This window comes from Astyanax mexicanus, chromosome 23 (assembly GCF_023375975.1).
Source record: "Astyanax mexicanus isolate ESR-SI-001 chromosome 23, AstMex3_surface, whole genome shotgun sequence".
NCBI classification, from domain to species: Eukaryota; Metazoa; Chordata; class Actinopteri; order Characiformes; family Acestrorhamphidae; genus Astyanax; species Astyanax mexicanus.
The window spans coordinates 21,253,816-21,273,610 of NC_064430.1; the positions used below are offsets into that span (position 1 = coordinate 21,253,816).

Consider the following 19,795-nt stretch of genomic DNA (forward strand, 5'->3'; position numbering starts at 1 on the left):
ATATTTTTTTATTCCAAAAGCATATACAAAAAGGAGAAAAAAAATAAAATAATAAAAAAGGATAATGAAATACTTAAAAAACTAAGGTATCACACAGCAAACTGCAAATCTGTACAATAATAATAAAATAAAAATAGGCGCTGGGTTGTTAAACACAAAATAGTCCTGTAATTTGTACACAGATTTAACACATTATTTTAAAGAAAAATTAATTATTTTTTAGTCAGAGCGCGCGGTGAACGGACAGGGGGCGTGGCTTCGGCTATCTTGTCCTCTATTGGTCCGTTTTCCGGAATCGAGCTCATGTGTCACTTTTGCAGTTATTTTGAAAACCCCAACAAAGCGCTCTCTGTTTGCGGGTCAGAGAAATAAAACCGACCTTAAACTAAACGATGGTCCTCCCGTAACTTTCTAAGGTAGGACTAGTCTCAGTATTCCCGCTTATGTTAATAAATTAACTTAAAATCCGTCTCATGCAGTAAAACGCTGGTGTGAGCTAAGCTAAGCTAAGATAACTAACTAACCTAGCTGACAGCAGCAGCTGTAGGTTTAGAGCTAACTGAGCTAACTGTTAGATTAGGTGAACTATAGCTCAGATAGCCTAATTAACGTTAGTGTTAATCTACTGTTTTCAGATAAACAACAGGTTTTCTAAACTCACGTAACGTTATATCTGCAGCTGAGCTACAGCTTGACTGAGCTAATAGCAGGGTTAAATTACTAAGTAACTTGTTTAATGTTTTATAAAAGTTTGCACATTGTTTTATCTATCTTACTTAATTCATCAACTTTACGATTAAATAGAAATACATTATGAATATAATATGAATAAATATAACTATAAGGTTCGGTGTAATAACTGTTCATAGTGGTGGTGACTACATTAACTAGTAGTGCAAAATCGAATATATAACCTAGGTTATTTAGTATTCTCTCTCCCATACGGTATTATCCTCCTTTCATCAAATTTGATTAATGATTCAATCATTACAAATGTACAGTTTATCAGGACTCAAACAAAACAAACATTAGGTCTTTATATACTGATATCGTTACAAAATAATCATAACAATACGATAAACAGTGTTAGATCACCTAGTTTTAAGAGTCAAATAAAAAAAATCACTTTTTATTTATAAAGCGATTGTATTACAACTGATGTCACAAAGCAGCTTAACAGAAATGTGATCACAGGACAGAGAATCAGACAACATTGGACATACAATACAGAACCCCCAGCGAGCAACGGAGGCAAGGAAAAACTCCCTCAGAGATAAAGGAGTACCTTATATCACATATACTATCACACATACTATCAAGGCTAATATATAGGGGAGGGGGACCCATTCTCCTCTGGTCAGAACTTAATCATTGGTTGTTAAATAGTCATTCTATGGTTGTTATATTCAGATAAATAGCCACACCAGCAGTGGAAGCGGTTAGAAAATTCTTAGTTAGAGTATCATACAAACTTGGATGTAATCGGTAGTGGAGAGTGAGCAACTTGTCCAATGCAGGTGGCAAAAACTGAACAATGGACAGCTGATGTGTGTTGGGTGATGGGGAAACCTGATCTACGGGGACTTCCATCAGGCCACACAGGTGACCTGAGAACCTAAGGGTCGACCTGAGGGTCAAACATCCATTAGTGTCAGTCTGGACAGGTTGGCAGTCAATAACTTGAAAGAAGGTAGGAAGTCAAAATGAATTTTGACTGGATTTATGGAGAGCAAACTATATGACAGGGAGAGAGCCAGAAGGTAACATAGACACAGAGGCACCCTGAAACACCGGCAACCACCCACTCCACCGTCCACAAACCTGAGTGACCACGTTCAGTGGGAGAACAACAGCACCAGCATCTCAGTTTACCACAATTCCCTCTGTCCATGAACCCCTGGATCTGCAGCCTTATCTAAGGGGAACATTAATTACCAAAAGCTAAACTAAACAAGTACGTTTTTGAACTAGACTTCCGAGAATGAGACTATCTGAGCCCTGAACATTTTCTGGAAGGTTATTCCAGAGTTGTTGAGGTTTATAAAAGGGTTTTTGGAAACTTCTAGGAAACCAGCTCCCTGTGATTTATGTTGTTGTGACTGTTCATAATAAGAGATGAGGGCTTGCAAATACTCAGGGCTTTAAACGTAAACAGGAGAATTTTATAGTCTATGCAGAATTTGACTGGAGGCCAGTACAGTGTTGATAGGTCTGGGCTAATTATGGTCAAATTATCTAGTTTTTGTAAGAGCAATGTTGGGCATAAAATGTATTTTTAAAATCTATTTTAGTGGATAAATGCATATATGCATTACATTATAAGGCAAATTAGTCATTAGTCATTTAATTAACATTTCATAGAACAATCAGAAGACAGGTGTAGGGTTAAGGTTTGTCAATCTTAAACTAACTTTGTCAAACATTAAAATTTAATTCTGTTAGAAATGTCTTTTTCTAGCTGTAACAGCACTTTTATTCTAATTAATTTCGTTAATTTTCCTTCTTTTAAATGTATTGTTTTAATCATGTTTTATTATTGTTCTCATTTTTATTTTATTTTTATTTCCATTTTTATTTTTTATGTCATTCTTTTGCATGTTTATGTGACTCTCTTTGAATTGTCTAATTTGTAAAGCACTTTGAATGACCGTTGAATGAAAGTGCTGTATAAATGAACTTTCTTTGCTGCTGTGTAGTTTCTTGATTTTTCTGAGAGTTTACTACTTCACTGATTCTAAGATGTATTTTTTCAGAAACTCTCCCACTCCAAAAAGGTGAGAGGATGTTATAAGGGTGGTCAAATCTTCTAACCTGTGCAACAGAAGAGATCCCCTCAGAGAGGAAGAGGACACTATGATGGAAAAGGTGAGCTGCATCTTTTCTACCCATTCACTGAGCAGCCATGTGTTGTAATCCGATCTGCACCAGCCTCCCTTTAAATGAAGGGCTGTACACCAGCCTGGTCCCCAGAGGAGCAGAGGAACTCGGCTTGGGCACCTAGCAGAAGAGAGCAGTCACCTGTATACTGTGTTCTGTATTTTCCATAAAAGCAGTCAAAAGCAGTAGTTTTTAGGTCAGTTGAGTGAAGGTGTAGAGAAGAGATGGACAGGACAGCTCTGACTGTTCGGCTTCATGCTAGAGATAAGACGTATGTCTTTCTGTGGAACTACAGTCAGTTTCAGGTAGCTACTGATGCTCTGCACAAATCTTTCCATTCTGAATCTCAGCAGTGTTGGTAAGAAACTGTGTAATGATTGAGGTGTTTGATTTTAATTTGCAGCAGGAGCAGACGGATTGGGACGCTGTTAATCGGATGCTGCAACATCATGGTTTCAAACCTGTTCGCTTTGCGGATCCAACAGAGAACAAGAACCTGGCAGGTATTCTAAGTCTAGTTTTTAAAGGAGTAGTTCACTTCAGAATCTGTCAAACAGCCATTATTGGTATAATGACATATTTGATATGTGTTGTGTGCTTCTTTAGTTAGTTATGAGAGATGCTAGGCTCACCCTGCTCTGCACATTTATTGCTTTTTCTTCTCTTAACACACCTGTTTCAACTAATCAGTTAATTGACAAGTTCTTACAGAGGTGCAGGGGTGTTTGTTAGCCTTTCATAAATATCTGACGCACATTTTTTCCTTCTCCTTGGTGTAAATTAATTCTGATCTGGCTGTTGAGGCTCACTTGCATTGCTAGAAATAGGAAATATTTCGAATTTTAGTACCACTTATGGCTGTGGACAAATAGCATATAAAAGTGACCCAAATTGATTTTTTCCCTTGTATGTGACATAAGCCCTATTTGGACAGGATTAGTTTCTCAGGTGGCTGTCTGTGAAAAATATTTCACACTTCTACTCTTCTCAGTGAGTTTTATGGTTTTCTCGGTCACATGACATTGCGTTCAGTAGCTCCTCCACTTCTACTCGTTGTTGTGTTTACGTGGATCTCCGTGGAAACATGCGCCCAAAGTGTAATTACGATGCATGGTAGTGGACGCGAGGAGATGAAACTCAGAGATGTCTGTCTGAACATGACTAAAATTATCGGAGGAACACGGAGTTCACCGAAGAAGTAGGTAATTTAACTTGTCATTTTCTCAGGACGTCTGAGAAAAACACGTATATGGTCGTTCTGAACAGAAATAAAATCACAGAGGACCCCCCTATAAAAGAGCAAATTACCCCAAGACCCCCTGAGAAATAAATCCCGCTTGGATAGAGCTAAAGATGTGTTCTTAGTTTGGCAGTATAAAAGGCAAAAAACTGACAGTTTCAGTTCCGATTTGGGTAATTTTCCATTGTGGTATTGAAATCTGATACCTGTCTAATTTGTAGCAAAGCAACTCAGTCTAAATAGACAGACAGGAATGTATGTGACTTTTACGTCATTTATGGAAAAAAATGGCAGTAAGGAGAAGGGGAAAATGGACAACAGCAGTGAGACAGGGGTTCAGTTGCTGAATAATGACCTCATAAAAGATAATAGCCCTATAGATGGGGTGAAGTCTTCTTTTAAACGTAATTCATAGATTGTGTCACAACCACTCAGTGTTTCTAATGAAACATCACAGGATTCCATAACTGCAATCTGAATGGAAGTCCAGGTTTCATCTACTGAAACTCCTTAATAGCTCCTGTAATGCGGCTAATGTGAAACTTAAACATCATATAAAGTGTTGCATCAAAAATCTGATCTACCTAAAGTGGCCCAAATCAAATATTAGACTCAGTGTGTTCTTTGGATTTCACACTGCCACATAGATCAAATATCTGTGTCACATTCAACAAAAAAGACCAGATTGAAAGATCTGCTGTGTAAACCAGGTTTAAGACACACTGATTTAGTTTTAGTTTGTTTTGGGCACAACATTACACTATGACTGTTTGTATCCGTGTTTGTATTGATAAGTTTTCTATTTAATCAGATCTAAGCTGTATTGTTTGTGCTCTTTAGACCTGGTTCTGCTGGAGAGAACATCATCAGCTGAAATGCGGAACATGCTGAAGACAATGTTGACAGATTCTGAGAGGAGGCAGGCCCTCATCCAGGAGCTCATTCAGTCCAACAGCCAGCTGAAGTAAGACATGTTCTACAGTATTATTTACCCAAACCATGTTTTTATTTTCTGAAATCAGGACTATTAGTAGTGATGCATTAATTTTTATTAATTTATTTTTTATATATAAATGAAACTGAACTAAAGTAAACAACTGGCTAAATGCTAAATACTAAACATGGCCTTACACTGGATTTAGTAAAATTACCGCTTTTTTCTACTGTTGCATTATATTTCTTATATCATGGCATTAAAACATTTATTTTATTATTTTATTCTAAAGATTAATTTATTCCAGCCGTACTGTTCTGGTCACACAAAACCTTGAGAGTGCTTTTCTTTTTTAATCTTTTTTTTATTTATCTTTTTTTTTTTAATTTATTTTATTTATATATTATATATATTTTCCACCATTTCTCTCCTATTTACACAGCCAATTACCCAACCCACTCATTAGGACCCCCCCAATCACTAGTAATGCCCCAACACACCAGGAGGATGAAGACTAGCTCATGCCTCCTCAGGGGAAACACTACAATTTGACTTAAAATAAATTATTAAATAAATTATTCTGTATAATTTAAATTATTCTGTCTTTTCATTTATTTAGTTTCTAAATATTTAGTGCCTCTTCAGCTATTAAGTGGGAATTGGTCCTCCTGTAATGCAGTAACCACCTCTTCTCTTCTGAAAGGGCTTTACGCCAGAATTTGGAACATTGCTGTGTAGAGTATTAGATTGCATTCAGCCACATGAGAGCAGCAGTATCAGTCAGGTCAGTTACTGATCAAGTCAAGTCAAGTCAAGAGGCTTTTATTGTCATTACATCTGAGTACAGGTACACAGTGTGATGAAATTACGTTCCTCCGGAACCATGGTGCAACATAGAACAACAAGCAATAGACAACATAAAATGCAGGAGTGACGACAGTGCAACGTAAAATTATAAAATTATAACACTAAATAACAATAAATACAAAAGACGAGACAATTTAAAGACAGGACAGTGCAGTACCGATACGGTATAATAAAGTGTATAGTGGGGATAAGGTGCAGAGATGTGTGACATACTGTAACATATAGAACATATATAATCACAGCAGTTACTGAGGTACAGTTTGTAGTTTTTAAGAGTGCAGCAAATAAAGTCATGTCAGCCTCTGTGTGCTGACTGGATGTGTGTGTGGGTGAAGTTCAGTTCTTTGTGAGTGTAAAGGGGGGGGGTGTACAGTTTAGTTTTGTGTAAAGGGGGGGGTGTACAGTTTAGTTTTGTGCGAGTGTGTTGGGTGAGTGGTGGGTGGGGTGGGGGTTCAGTTCTGTCTCTGTGCGTTGAGAAGTCTGACTGCCTGGTGGATGAAGCTGTTGCAGAGTCTAGTAGTGGAGGCTCGGATGCTCCTGTATCTTCTGCCGGACGGCATCAGAGCGAAGAGTCCGTGTGAGGGATGGGTGGGGTCATCCACAATGCTGGTGGCTTTGCGGATGCAGCGTGTGGTGTAGATCTCAGTGATGGAGGGAAGAGAGACTCCGATGATTTTCTCAGCTGTCCGCACTATCCGCTGTAGGGTCTTGCGGTCTGAGGTGTTGCAATTCCCAAACCAGACGGTAATGCAGGTGCTCAGGATGCTTTCTACAGTGCCTCTGTAGAACATGGTGAGGATGGGGGGTGGGAGATGTGCTTTCCTCAGTCTCCGCAGGAAGTAGAGGCGCTGCTGGGCTTTCTGGATGATCAGTTTGTTCTGCCGCTCCAACTCGTTCCAGAGGTTTAGGGTGGCATGTCATCATCACTCCAGAGAATTCCCTCTATCCCATACTCAGCTTTAGATATGGTGACCTTACTGACCTGTATTCTCACTTGCCATCAAAATGAGTCACTCTGAAGGTGCAGTGCTTTTCTATGGTAATAATACCATCATCAATATGCTTCTCTGTGACCTATCAAACGGACTGTCCGAATATTGCACTCTAGCATTTTGTCCAGTGCGTGTCTGGACATCTTTCATCATAAATATTTAAATTTAGATGAATTTCATTGAAGTGAATTATTTAACAGTGCTGATCTTTCCCTGGGGATCGGACAGACCCCTCTACAGGTTCGGTCTGATATCCACTTACTTAATAATGTAGACCTCTGGACTGGTGCATGTGCTGACCACCTGCTGTTATCTGATCTCCTGTATGCTGAGATGGTAGGATGGTATTGGTGCTGGGGGGGTGGGATTCTGATGTAGGTGCACAAAGTTCTCCCTGCTTACTGAAGCAGAACTGCTCTAGCAGGAATTGAATTCATGTTAGTGTCAAAAATGTGGTCCACTGAGGCATTTTTAAACAGATTTATGCGTGTGGACACCCCTTCTAACAAATGCTGCATTCAGCATTTGTAGCTTGCACCAGTTGCTGACACACAGCTTGTTTAGTCCCTGTAGAGAAATACTATAGGACCCTGGATCAGATAAACATGAACCTGTTGCCACATGCCAGGTGTGGGTTTGAAGGGTATTCTCTGATAAGTATTCTCTGGAATGATGAAGCTCCATCCAATATAGTGTTTATCCTCATTTTTAAAATGCCTAAATTGTGTACTCAAATTTGTGCATTTCTTTGGTCACGTGTGGCACCATCTTGGCAGTGATTTTCATAGCCCTCTCTTTTGTGTGTGCCTCTGAAAATCTTTGTTTGAAGGGTCATTTAGCTCTAACACTTACCCTTATCAGAATTGGAACATTCTTCCGCTAAAAAATCATCCCTAGACATAAGGGCTAGGGGTTTGATGTAGGGCCAAGGGGTAAAATGGGATTTGGCCTAAAAATCCTTCTGTAGAAAGTATATTCTCCAAGAAACTTAGATTCCAACACCACGTGTAACCTAACTGCGTTGCAGTGCTTCTGTAGCTCTGATGCTAACCTGACTGACTCTCTGTTGCAGGGAGGAGGTGGAGCAGCAGCAGGTGCGGGCAGCGCGGCAGTCTCAGAGGGCGGAGGAGCTGGAGGGCGTCTTGGCCAGCGTGAAGGTTAAAGTGCAGGGCCTGGAAGATTCCTTCGTCAGCAAAGCTGCCCAGCAGCACAGCAGCCTCCAGCAGCTGCAGCAGGACAAGAGAGTGGAGGAGGTACTGTAGCTGTAGTTTGTAGTTTCTAACAGTTAGCAATAGACTGCATCTATTACCATAGAGAGGTACCAAAGAAAGTATTTATTGAGCATTTTGGATTTTATATTGTTTAATGGAGCATAAATGCTGAGATATTGTTTAACAAACATGTTTATACTTTGGATATTTTGCATGAGAATTATACCCAGCTAACAGAGAAGGGTTATAAGAACTGCACCATTTGGCACCATTTTAAAAAGGTTCCTGGAAATTTAACCTGTAATGTTACAGAAATATTTGTTGTATCACAACGTTATTAGAATGTTTCTCACATAAAATTCCCAGCTAGATAAATGCTAACGCTATCCAAGCATTAAGTGTAACATTCCCAAAAATAAAAATTAAAACATTGACACAAGTGACAATAATGTTAAATAAAAACATTCAAAGAAACTTTGAACTGATTGAACTAATCTAACTATGTTAAAGCTCCACTAGGTAGGATTGAGATTTTGTGCTCATAGGCTCCCCCTACAGTTGTAGAGTGTAATAAATGTTTTAGGCGGATTAGTTTCTCTTTCTCGTTTTCTGGCTTTCACAGACATGTTCGGTCTCTTTCCAGCTTCTGCCAGAGAGTCTGTATGTTAGTTTGTAAAGAATTAACCAGTAGTCCTTGTAGAACTGTTAGAACTAAAGGTCGGAAAGCAGGTCGCAGTTCTCGCGAGCGTTGGTCGCGGCCGCCTCGGAAAGTCTGGTTTGAGCTCAGACACGAGAGCACCGCTATTCCTCCTATTACACCTCAATGCAGCTGTAATTTTAATTCTTTAAAAAGATCAAAAATCCACAAAATCCTACCTAGTGCTGCTTTAACTGTAAAGAAAATGTTCTATGAGCCAAAAGTTGTTAACTGGGAACATGACAATTTTCCTTTTACAGGAGACTTGTGACAAAAACAGAACAGTCATTATCTATAGATGGTACCATCAACTATAGATTAATATCTCACTTATTGCCATAAGACATAAATGAATTAAAATGACAATTATTAACAAATACTATACATTATACTATATTCACTGTAAATAATACCTTAAGCTATAGGAAAAATCTTATATACATGAAAATCATATAAAGATGAAAAAAATCTAATAACAAATAACAAATCTAAAACAAATATACACTGTCACAATGAAATATGCCTATATATGATAAATATAAAATCTGTGTAAAAAATATATATGCATTAGAATCAGATAAAGACAGGTATTAGCAGATAATGGGAAAACTTAATAAACATGTGCATATATAGGTATTTCGTAAAGTGTCTAGAGTGTCCAGAAGTTCAGGATGTACAATAAAGTGTCAGTTGTGAGCTTGTTGGCTCACGGAACAAAGGATCTCCTCAGTCTGTCTGTAAGAGCAGCTCTGTGACAGCAACCTGCCACTAAACCTGCTCCTTTTGTCCATAATGATGGTGTGCAGTAAGATCCCATCACCCATAACAGACAGCAGTTTGTGATGTTTTGATGTGTGTTAAGGTCAAGAGGGCTAAGTTGAGATAGTCCACTGTGATGGTAGTAGTGAATGAAGAGATAGCAAGCATTCCCATTTATAGTGTGCATCCTCCTGGCTTCTGCTTTTTGAGCTTGATGCAGACACTGGCACTGGAAAAGCCATGGCTACAAGGCCTCTTTTCCTTTTCAACATGTATTTCTGTAAAAAGCACAAGCTGCTTTTCAGTATCAACCCCACCATATTCTCACTACATATGTTTTCTTGTTTTGTGTGTGTACAGAAGCGCTGTCAGACCCTGCAGCAGCAGCTAAGTGAGCAGAAGGAGCTGGTATCTGACCTGCAGGAGAAGCTGTACTACGCAGTGAAGGAGGAGGAGAGACGGGTCGCTCGTCAGAATCAGGCCTTCCAGCAGATTCTGAAGCGCTCCAACCGGACACACAACCCAAGTGACCAGCTGTGAGTCTGTACACACACATAAACACACACACACATATACAGCTGAAAGCTGTGTTTCCTCAAGCACTGCTTCCCAACCCTGGTCCTGGAGGAACCCCCTGACCTTCTTATTTGAGTGATTTCCACGTGGGATACTATAGCAAGAAAACCATAACAGGAACTTAGCAAAACCATAGCAAACCCTTAACAACCGCTTAGCAAGACCATAGCAACCACTTTGTAACCATATGGCAACAGTATTGCTCTTAAGGCCAGTGTATACCTCTGTGTTGAACCTGCGCCGTAGCCCGCACGTGCCCTGCCAACCTGCACTGCGCAGCAGAGCCCGTTTATACCTTTGGGCTGCAGTTTAAACTGTAAAGGCAGGAATGTGTGGGAGCGAATGCGAGGTTCGGCAGACAGCTGAGGATGTCTGTTTTGCATGAAGCCTACTTGCATTTTTGAAGAGGTGCAGGTCGGGTTAGCAACCATCTAGCAATGTGATATAAACCACCTTGTAACCAATTGGCAACACCATAGAAACTGCAAAAAGGATATCAATAGTGTAACAAACACCTTGTGACCACTTGCATTAAAACAACCACCTAAAATGCCATAGCAACACGTTGTACTCTAACAGTTTAACATTTTAAAGGGATCGCTCTTTCCTGGTTAATCTTAACATTGTTCATTAACAATATCTGACATATTTAGTATTTAATTATTTTTATTTCTTGATTTCCTTTCTAAACTTTCGGTGTTGTCTAAAGCACTTATATATTATATACAGAATATATTTTAAAATGCTTAATTAATAAGGTTTACTGTTATTTGTGAGCTTGGCTTTACTAGGCTGTTGTTTCTTCTAAAGGATCCTGGATGTGATTGGTGTTTATGAATCTCAAATGCAGCAGTTAAGAGATAAATTAAAGTAAGTATGTCTTTACTGTTTTTATTTTCTTTCCAGGCATCATTAAAATGTTTTAGACCACCTCAATGTTACAAAACTGAATGGGCTTTTAATTTGAAACGACAGGTAGAGACACCAGGACTGTGTGTCAGAGCACACAGGAGCTTCTTGACTCTTAACACTGTTACGAATCTGCTACTACATTAAATTAAGCCATATGGAGAGACAGAAAGCCACAATAGATCACATGTGAGTGAAATGTACACAGAGAAATGCAGCCAGTCTTTAATGCTAAGCCTAAATTACCTCAGCTAACATTACTATCCTAGCCCTGTACAGCTCGTATCTTTAATATAGAAAACAGTCAGTTAACTAAGTAGAGCGTAAAATTGAGAGGAAACCCTGTACCTCTCTAATCTCTATTATCTTGTCCTGAAGGAGTGGCCAGAGGAACAGCTTGTGTGGGAATGAATCTTCGGACTCGCAGACGACAGACAAATCCGGCACAGACATTTCAGCTCTGGCCTCCTCCAACTACAAAGCCCTGCTTAAGGTTTCCAGTCATATACATGCATTTGCTTAGTAGTGTCTATAATTAATCCATATGATTTTATCACTTTCTAAATTTAATTGTGAGTAAAAATATGGTTGTTCTATAAACTGAAACAAAAACCTTTAACATACAGTAAGAGCTGTTTGATGTTTCTGAGGTATATCTACTTTGGTCTTGGTCTCAGTCTTACCAGGAGCAACTGAGGAAGACCAAGGCTCAGCGTGAAGACCTGAAGAATGAAATCCAGAGGCTCAAAAAGGATCTAGATTCCAGGTTCTTCATTTATTTACTCAGTCATTGTAGTTTACACACTGGGCCACAGATTGGGGCCACAGAACCATTCAGTAAGAGGATTTATAGACTCAGGGATCTGCCTTTTGGCTAGCTAATCAGTGGTAATACCGCATGTGCTTCTAATGACCTGGAACTAGGGCTATAACTGGTATGCTAACACTGCGTTAGCAATGTGGGATGATCCTTGCTGGCAACATGGTAATGCATAGCGATGTTGATTTAGCCCAGTAGCCACAATGCTAACAAGAAATAGAAAAATTAACTATAACAGGGCTAAAGAGATCTCATCGGCACAGAACAGTATGGCATGGCCTTGGGTAACCATCACTTTAGAGCTTTGGTTGTAAAATGAACTCTAAGGAGCTGGTGAATAAAAACAATTAATGTTGGTTTTAAATATTGATAATTAGGATTTTGTTCTTTCTGTGGTCTTCTTGATTTAGACCCACAGTAAAGGAGCTGAAGTCCTGCAAACAGCAGCTGAGACAGATGGATAAGATCATCCAGCAGAGTAATATCTGGTATGGTAGCTGATTGTGCTGATATTTGATTATTTAAAACAAAATTCATTCATTTTCTGTTGTTTTGGTTGATTTTAAAGTAAAATCAATAATACTTTGAACTCTTTCAGAGCTAGAGTTGTTGTTTTGTTTGTATTTTTATTTCTCAGGCCAGCACAGACACTGGGAACAGAGGAACCCATAGGATCTTCCAGCACTGAGAATCAGCAGAACATACAGAACCAGAGATACCTCAAGGTCTGTGATGGCACAATCAAACACTGCTTGTTTTCTTTAACTCAACATATTCGATAAACTAGTATCAAATTACTTTGAATGACCAACTTACAATATTACATAATATCAAAAATTCCATGTCCATCTATTGTGTGCCCAATCCTTATAAATGTTCAGATCTGTTCTATGACTATTAATGATAAATATCCATTTCGTGTCAATAACCGATAAACGATTATATCCTATTCATATTCATTCATGTTTAATGTCCATGAAACTCCCTGTCCTTAATAGTAAATGCCTATTCAATGTCCATTTTATGTTTATTGCTTATAAATGACCATGTATATTTCATGTACATTATTGGGCAAAGGTTAAAGAACACCCCTATTTTTTTCTCTATATTTTTTTTTCCATTTAAGCTTTTTAGGTTCAGTCAATAACTGTATATAGTACAATATCCAGTGTACAGAAGTTTGCAGGAAAAAAAATAAACTGAAAATAAAGTAATTTTATTATTGCAAAAAAATAGTATATTACAAAAATGCAGAATATCATATATTGTTTTAAAAACAGGGGGTGATTTTATTAAACAATTAATTTGTTAACTTATTATAGCTGGTAAGTTACAATAGAAATAAACTGAAATGGATTTAAAAATGTTAATTTCCAAAGTCTTTATCTATAGTAAAGCATAGTAAAGTGCACTCTACTGCAGCATTTACACCCTTACACACAGCACATTCACTCTTTCATCATAATAACTAGAACAAAAAAAAAGATATAAGAAAAATAAGTAGACAAAGAAACACAGACAATTCTGTAACTATAAAAAGTAGAACTCTTTGGAAGAAATTAGAGATGAAGGCAGAGAGCAGTGAGTACTGTTTCCTACACCTTTAAAAGACTCTTGGAAACTGGAGAAAAAACTGCTACAGGAAAAATCTGGTCTGGCTGACCCACATGGAAATGGCACATTTAAATGAAAGAATAAAAAGCAGATTGTCTGGAACATACAACACTGCTACTGGACAACAGAACATTATGGGTGTTCTGAAACTTGGGGGTAGTGTATATTAGTTAAATGAGTAAATGTCCATGTTCATGCTTTGTCCATTAATCGTATGTAATCACTCAATATCCACGGTGTTCATTCTGTGTTCAGGAGATTTGCTCGGAGCTGAAGGTTCAGGACGTTTGTCACGTTGTGTCTGCAGTCAAAACTCGCTGCAAAGAGGCGGACTCTGCCATCAAGCTAGAGAAGGTGAATGTACTCAACACTGTGCCATCCACACATTTTAAAGAGAGCGTATGATGATTTAGACGTGCAGTTAGCACCATGCTAACTGGTGTACATAGACTTTCGTCATGTGATAGCTGCATTAGTGTCTTATCTCCAGCACAGAAGTGAAGAAGCAAACCTCAGACACTGACGTATCTTAGTTTTTGCCAAAATGTAATTTAAAGGTCTCATTCCATCGTTTATATATATATATTTTTTCAAAATGTCTAGTTGTGGTCTTTAGTATGAATAAATGCCATGTGAGCCGTTTTTGTTTCTGTATAGCCCTGCCTTATTTCACTGAATCTCTGAAAAAAGACAGGATTTCGGCTCTTGCTCATAAATATTCATACATGCAAACATATCGCCTCTGATTGGTTAACAGCACTGCAGCAGAGAATGCTACCTGCCCTTCCTCCCCCACAGTCAAATTTACAGCTCTAAAACTTAAAGGACAAAATGTTTTTAGAGATACAGGCTTAGTTATTAAGATAAATAGATAACGTTAACCCTTAAACTTCACCTAACGTAGTTTATATATATATTATATATATATATATATATATAAAATTGAGTAAGCTGGTAAGTAGCAATATAGTTACTTACACAAGATAGCTAACATTAACTAGCTGTGCGGAACAGAACCATTAAAGAAGAGAGTCAAACTCTGCTTTAGCTCCATCCTGCAGAGAAATCAACACTCTACAAGCGTTTTTATCTCATTAAAATACAGCAGTAACTACAGCCCTTTTAAATTTATTAATACTGTAGCCTGAAGGATGATTTGAATGTATTTGTGAACTGGAGAAAGAAGGAAATTGTAGCTGTAATCCTCTTATGGCTTCAGGAATAACATAGTAAATTTATATTAAATTTGTATCTAACTTGTGCAATAGAACTTTTGAGAAATATCTCTTTGAATACTTAAGGATTGAGTATTTCAGCTTTGTTTATAGTGTTTATGGAACTAATTATTAAAATATTTAATTTTGTAAAGGAGGCCGTGTTTAATTTGTTAGCGTATCTATTTTTAATATATATTGTTTACATTCTTAAGCTTTTTCTTTTTCTGATAATAAAGTCTGATTTCTTTATATATTGCGTAATTGTGTGGGACAAAGTAAACCCAAAACTAATCAAAGCCTTAATGTAAAGTCTTAGTATTTGATATTATATGTACTTCTAACAGAACAGTAATTCACAAACCTATATTAAAGCCTAGTCATGCAAAAATAATACAATATATATATGATAAAAATACTGTGAAACTGTCAGAATCTTGAAAAAAATACTGTGATATGGATTTTTGGCCATACCGCCCAGCACTAATATGCAGCATGCATATACAACTCAGAGAGACCTATTCACAGAGAACAAGAAAAAGTGAATTTTAGTGGAAGGAGGCCTTTAATGTTAAGCTAAAGTTACAGTAGTAGTTTGTGAACAGTAGTTAACTTTTGACTGTTTAAATATACAGATCATAAATGATATGGCAGCAGTCCTGACCAATCCGAGGGCTCCACTCGGATTGCTGAGGCAACCTGCAGATGGGCATGGCCTCAGAGACCACAGCCAACAGGGGCAGCTGGAGCTCATCGTCCCCACACTGGAATTCTGGAGTCAGCAGCTCAGTTTCCTGCCAGTGAGAAGCAAATATTTCTATTCATTTATTTTTAAATGAAAGTATTTTCTGTGAAATCTCCTTAATTTTATAAACCTTTATTTTGCTAATATTGAGTTTTGTTTTACAGGATCTTCACCGTTCTGTTGCCAAACTGGTGAAGAGGTTGTTGCCATGGCAGCCAGAAGATCGAGTAGGTACCCGGTCCGACACTGTGAAAGTTGAGGATGTGATGCTGATGGTGGAGATGGTGCTGGACGAAACGTGTCCTGATGACAAGGTGTGAATCCAATAGCATTAAAGCTTACAAACAATATGGCGAAACACCACATATTGCAGTGCATTACAGTGGGTTGCAAAAGTGTTTAAACCCCTTGAACTTTTTCACATTTTCCTACCTTACAACAACAAACTTAAATGTATTTTATTGAGATTTTACATGATAGACTAACACAAAGTAGCACATAATTGTAAAGTAAAACCTTGTTCTTTTTATAAGGTTTTAATCAAATACAACTTTGAAAAGTGTGACATGCAAAATTATTCATCCCCAAATATTAATACTTAGTAGAGCCACTTTTGCTGCAATTAGTTTTTTTGGGTATGTCTACCAGCTTATACCAGATTTAACCTCCCCACAGCATGATTCTGCCACCACCATGTTTCACAGTGGAGATGTTGTATTCATGCTGATGAGCAGTGTTTGATTTCTGCCACACATAGTGCTTTGCATTTAAACCAAAAGGTCTCACCTGACCACAGCACCTTCTTTCACCTTCTTTAAGTCATTTTTTGACCCTCTGCTCGCATCAGAGACTGTAAAAAAAGATGGACGCCGTGTCGCTGTTCCCATTCATTTAATGAAAATTAAGCCAAAATCTTCCTCCATGTTGGCGATCCTGAAAGTCTGTGCAGTAGAGACCAGAGAAGGGGAAAAGACTGTGGAGAGACAGCCTACTTATTTAAATAACCCCGCCCCTGAGGGCTGCCTCCACAGAGCTTTACACAGTCTATGGTCCCGCCCTGGCTAGGTGTAACCCAGCCCTTTTACAATAACCACACCTTTTTGAATAGAGCTGAATAACATTAAAAAATTAATTCTGTGGGGATATAAAAATTGACAGTATAAGCAGAGGTTACACTAGCTGCTGCATTTAAATAAAGATGGAAGAATTACAGTATATTGGAAAAAAACGTGATTGAAAGTTGTCTGTTTTGCCATTGAAACCTATGGGGATGGGTGGGGTTACACAGCTTTCTGCAACCGAACAGCAGGGGGCGCCCGACCTGTGGGGGCTACACTTTTGAGAGACGATGCTCTGTCCAGCTATATACAGTCTATGGCTCACATACATGAAATAGTTCAGCATTACTTATCATGCTCTGTATGAGTGTACTAGCCTTACATAAACTGCTGTTTTTCAGCTGAAAAATACAAGGTACATTTATGACTAAAGTAGCACAGCTGAGGTACATTTATGACTAAAGTATCACTGTTGAGGTACATTTATGACTAAAGTTGCACTGCTGAGGTAGCTAAATAAGTGTGACTAGAGGATGTTTCAGTATTTGAATGCAGTCTCCCACAAAAAAAACCATATTTCTATACAAACTGACAAAAATAATAACATTTTGAAACATTAAAAGTTCAATCGTGTTTCTGCAGATCCTGCGCAGCCCCACCAAACACACTTTGGAGTCCATGGTGTCTCATTTTCAGAAGCTTTTTGATGCCCCCAGCCTGAGCGGTGTTTACCCCCGCATGAATGAGGTGTACACCAAGCTGGGAGAGATGAACAACGCCATGAGGAACCTGAGGGACATTCTGGATATGGGTGTGTGACACAGTATTAATAATAACACAGCTCAGGGGATAAACAGCTTTAGGCCTGGATTTCCAGACCCAGATTAAACATTGATCTGAACGAAAAGAAGATTCCTGTAAGAATTCCCAGTGAGAGTTTAATTCAGTACAGGACTGGACTCTAGCCCTGGATATTTGGGCTGGATTAGTAGAGCCGCCAGTGTGAAATTATTCTCCTTTATGAAGGTTGTCGACTCAGGGCATGAGCAGACAGCACAGCAGGGACAGGTGTGTCATTTAGTTACAGTTATAAAGAACTAATTCTGGCAGAAAAGCACAGAGAATCCACCTGTAACTACTGTTTTCCAAAAGAAACATTTCTAATGATCAGATATTTATTAATCTGTTAACTTTAGATTAGATGAATCAAGAAATGGAACTTTTCTACGTTCTATAGTTTCTTTCTATGGTTAATGATTTATCGAGTAATTTATCATTTGATAAATTGACTAATTCAAATATTATACATTTTTCAGTTCCTCTACATGACCAGACCATGTTTAATTGGCTAATTTACCATTTGATTAACCGTCTAATTTAGATTTTTAGCATTCTTCAGTTTTCCAACATGATCTGACAATGTTGAATCATGACCACTTAATGATGATGAGTTTCTTTGATTTTACCAAATTGAAAACCTCTGGAATATAATCAAGATGAGGATAGACGATCACTCCAATCAAACCAAACTGAACTGCTTGAATTTCTGCACCAGGAGTGGCATAAAGTTATCCAAAATCAGCATGTAAGACTGGTGGAGGAAAACATGCCAAGATGCATTAAAAAACAGGGTTATTTCACCAAATATTGATTTCTGAACTCTTAAAACTTTATAAATATGAACTTGTTTTCTTTGCATTATTTGAGGTCTGAAAGCTCTGCATCTTTTCTTTGTTATTTCAGCCATTTCTCATTTTCTGCAAATAAATGCTCTAAATGACAATATTTTTATTTGAGATTTGGGAGAAATTTTGTTAGATGTTGTTGGTAGTTTATACAAAAAAACAATGTTCATTTTACTCAAACATATATCTATAAATAGCAAAATCAGAGAAACTGATTCAGAAACTGAAGTGCTCTCTTAATTGTTTCCAGAGCTGTATATTATTTAATTGCATTATATTTTTATTTTTATTCTTTAGTTAATCTATATGACCAGTCAATGTTTAATCAACTACATTACCATATGAGTAAATGACTAGTATAAATATACTTTATTCTGTTGTTCCTTAACATGACCAGGCAATGTTTAATCGACCAATTTGTCATTTGATTATTAAATAATTCAAAATGTTTGCATTATTTAATATTCCCTATATCACAGGACAATTTCAATAAATTTACCATTTGGTAAGTTCCATTTTTAGCTGTCTAAACTTAAATTGAATTTATATGTAATGAATGGCATTATGCTTTGCATCCATGATGCATCATATTGGATTATACCTTACCTTCCGTGTATTTTATAGTCTGAGTGCTAGGGCTTCTGTCCTAATTCATTGTTGGTTTTTGTGTGTTAGATGGAAAAGCACCCCCTAGTGAGGTGGTCAACATGGTGGCCAGAGTCGTGTCCTCTACTGCTGCCTTATCCAACCAAGAACTGCATGATCTGCTCGGGACCAACGACATAGACAAGTACAGCTGCAGCCTACAAACTACACTCTGTACTGTAGTTTATACGTAATTTTAACTGATTGACGTATCCTGTGTGATTACAATAATGCACTTTGTGTTTTTTTTATTCAGCATAATTATGAAGCTGAAGGATCATGAAGAATTCTTTCCTGCATTCCACTCACTGATTCTGGATCTGCTGGATCTCTTAGGTGGGCAACAGTTGTTTTATAGAGGAGACGGGGTGGTTACTAGTTATGGTCAGTTCTGCAGTGACATGCAGATAGACATATCAGTTTGAATATATACCGATCAAGCTTATCATTATGACCCCCCTTCTTGTTTCTACACCTATTAAAAAAAGCTGAAAAATGAATAATGGGTATAGAAACACAGTTATATCCTAATGTTATGCTTGATAAGTGTTCAATAATTCGGTTGTCAACTATATATACTTCTTTCAGAAGATTCTTAATGTGATATTCTGTTGTTTTCAGATGCAGAAAGCCTGGATGATGTTCTTCCAATAGTGAGGTCACTGAAATCATGCAATCAGCAAAATGACTGAAAATGTCAAAATCTTGTTGTTTTTCACTTGGTGTGTTTTTATATTTTGGTTTTATTAAATAACAATTAATAATTTTCAGTTTATAGCTGTTTGTGTTTTTGACAATTTCTAGTCTTTCAGACTTAAAGGAACAAATAGTCATAAATAGAAGTGAGTGTGTGAAATAGATACAGGAGTCCAATTTCCAAACACTGGATAGCGTTTCCTGCGCCACTCGCTTTTCCCCAGACGTGAAACTCACACAGGTTGCCAGATTGATA

At 37.8% G+C, this 19,795-nt stretch overlaps 1 protein-coding gene across 2 annotated transcripts; it reads left to right on the forward strand.

Moving 5' to 3' along the window:
* The first annotated feature begins 291 nt into the window (after positions 1–291).
* cep70 (centrosomal protein 70) lies at positions 292–19,613 on the forward strand. Of its 2 annotated transcripts, XM_015603234.3 has the most exons (18): positions 292–416; positions 2,754–2,865; positions 3,281–3,380; positions 4,958–5,081; positions 7,983–8,163; positions 9,938–10,113; positions 10,964–11,023; positions 11,441–11,555; positions 11,740–11,828; positions 12,293–12,370; positions 12,520–12,607; positions 13,752–13,850; positions 15,346–15,510; positions 15,620–15,769; positions 17,156–17,324; positions 18,874–18,988; positions 19,100–19,179; positions 19,465–19,613. In XM_015603234.3, the coding sequence occupies exons 2-18, from the start codon at positions 2,854–2,856 to the stop codon at positions 19,533–19,535; spliced, it is 1,872 nt and encodes a 623-aa protein (XP_015458720.3). In that variant the 5' UTR covers positions 292–416; positions 2,754–2,853; the 3' UTR covers positions 19,536–19,613. The 2 variants fall into 2 exon arrangements, with proteins under 2 accessions (XP_015458720.3, XP_022521133.2); XM_022665412.2 differs by lacking the exons at positions 292–416; positions 2,754–2,865 and adding an exon at positions 2,894–3,182.
* Positions 19,614–19,795: the final 182 nt, after the last annotated feature.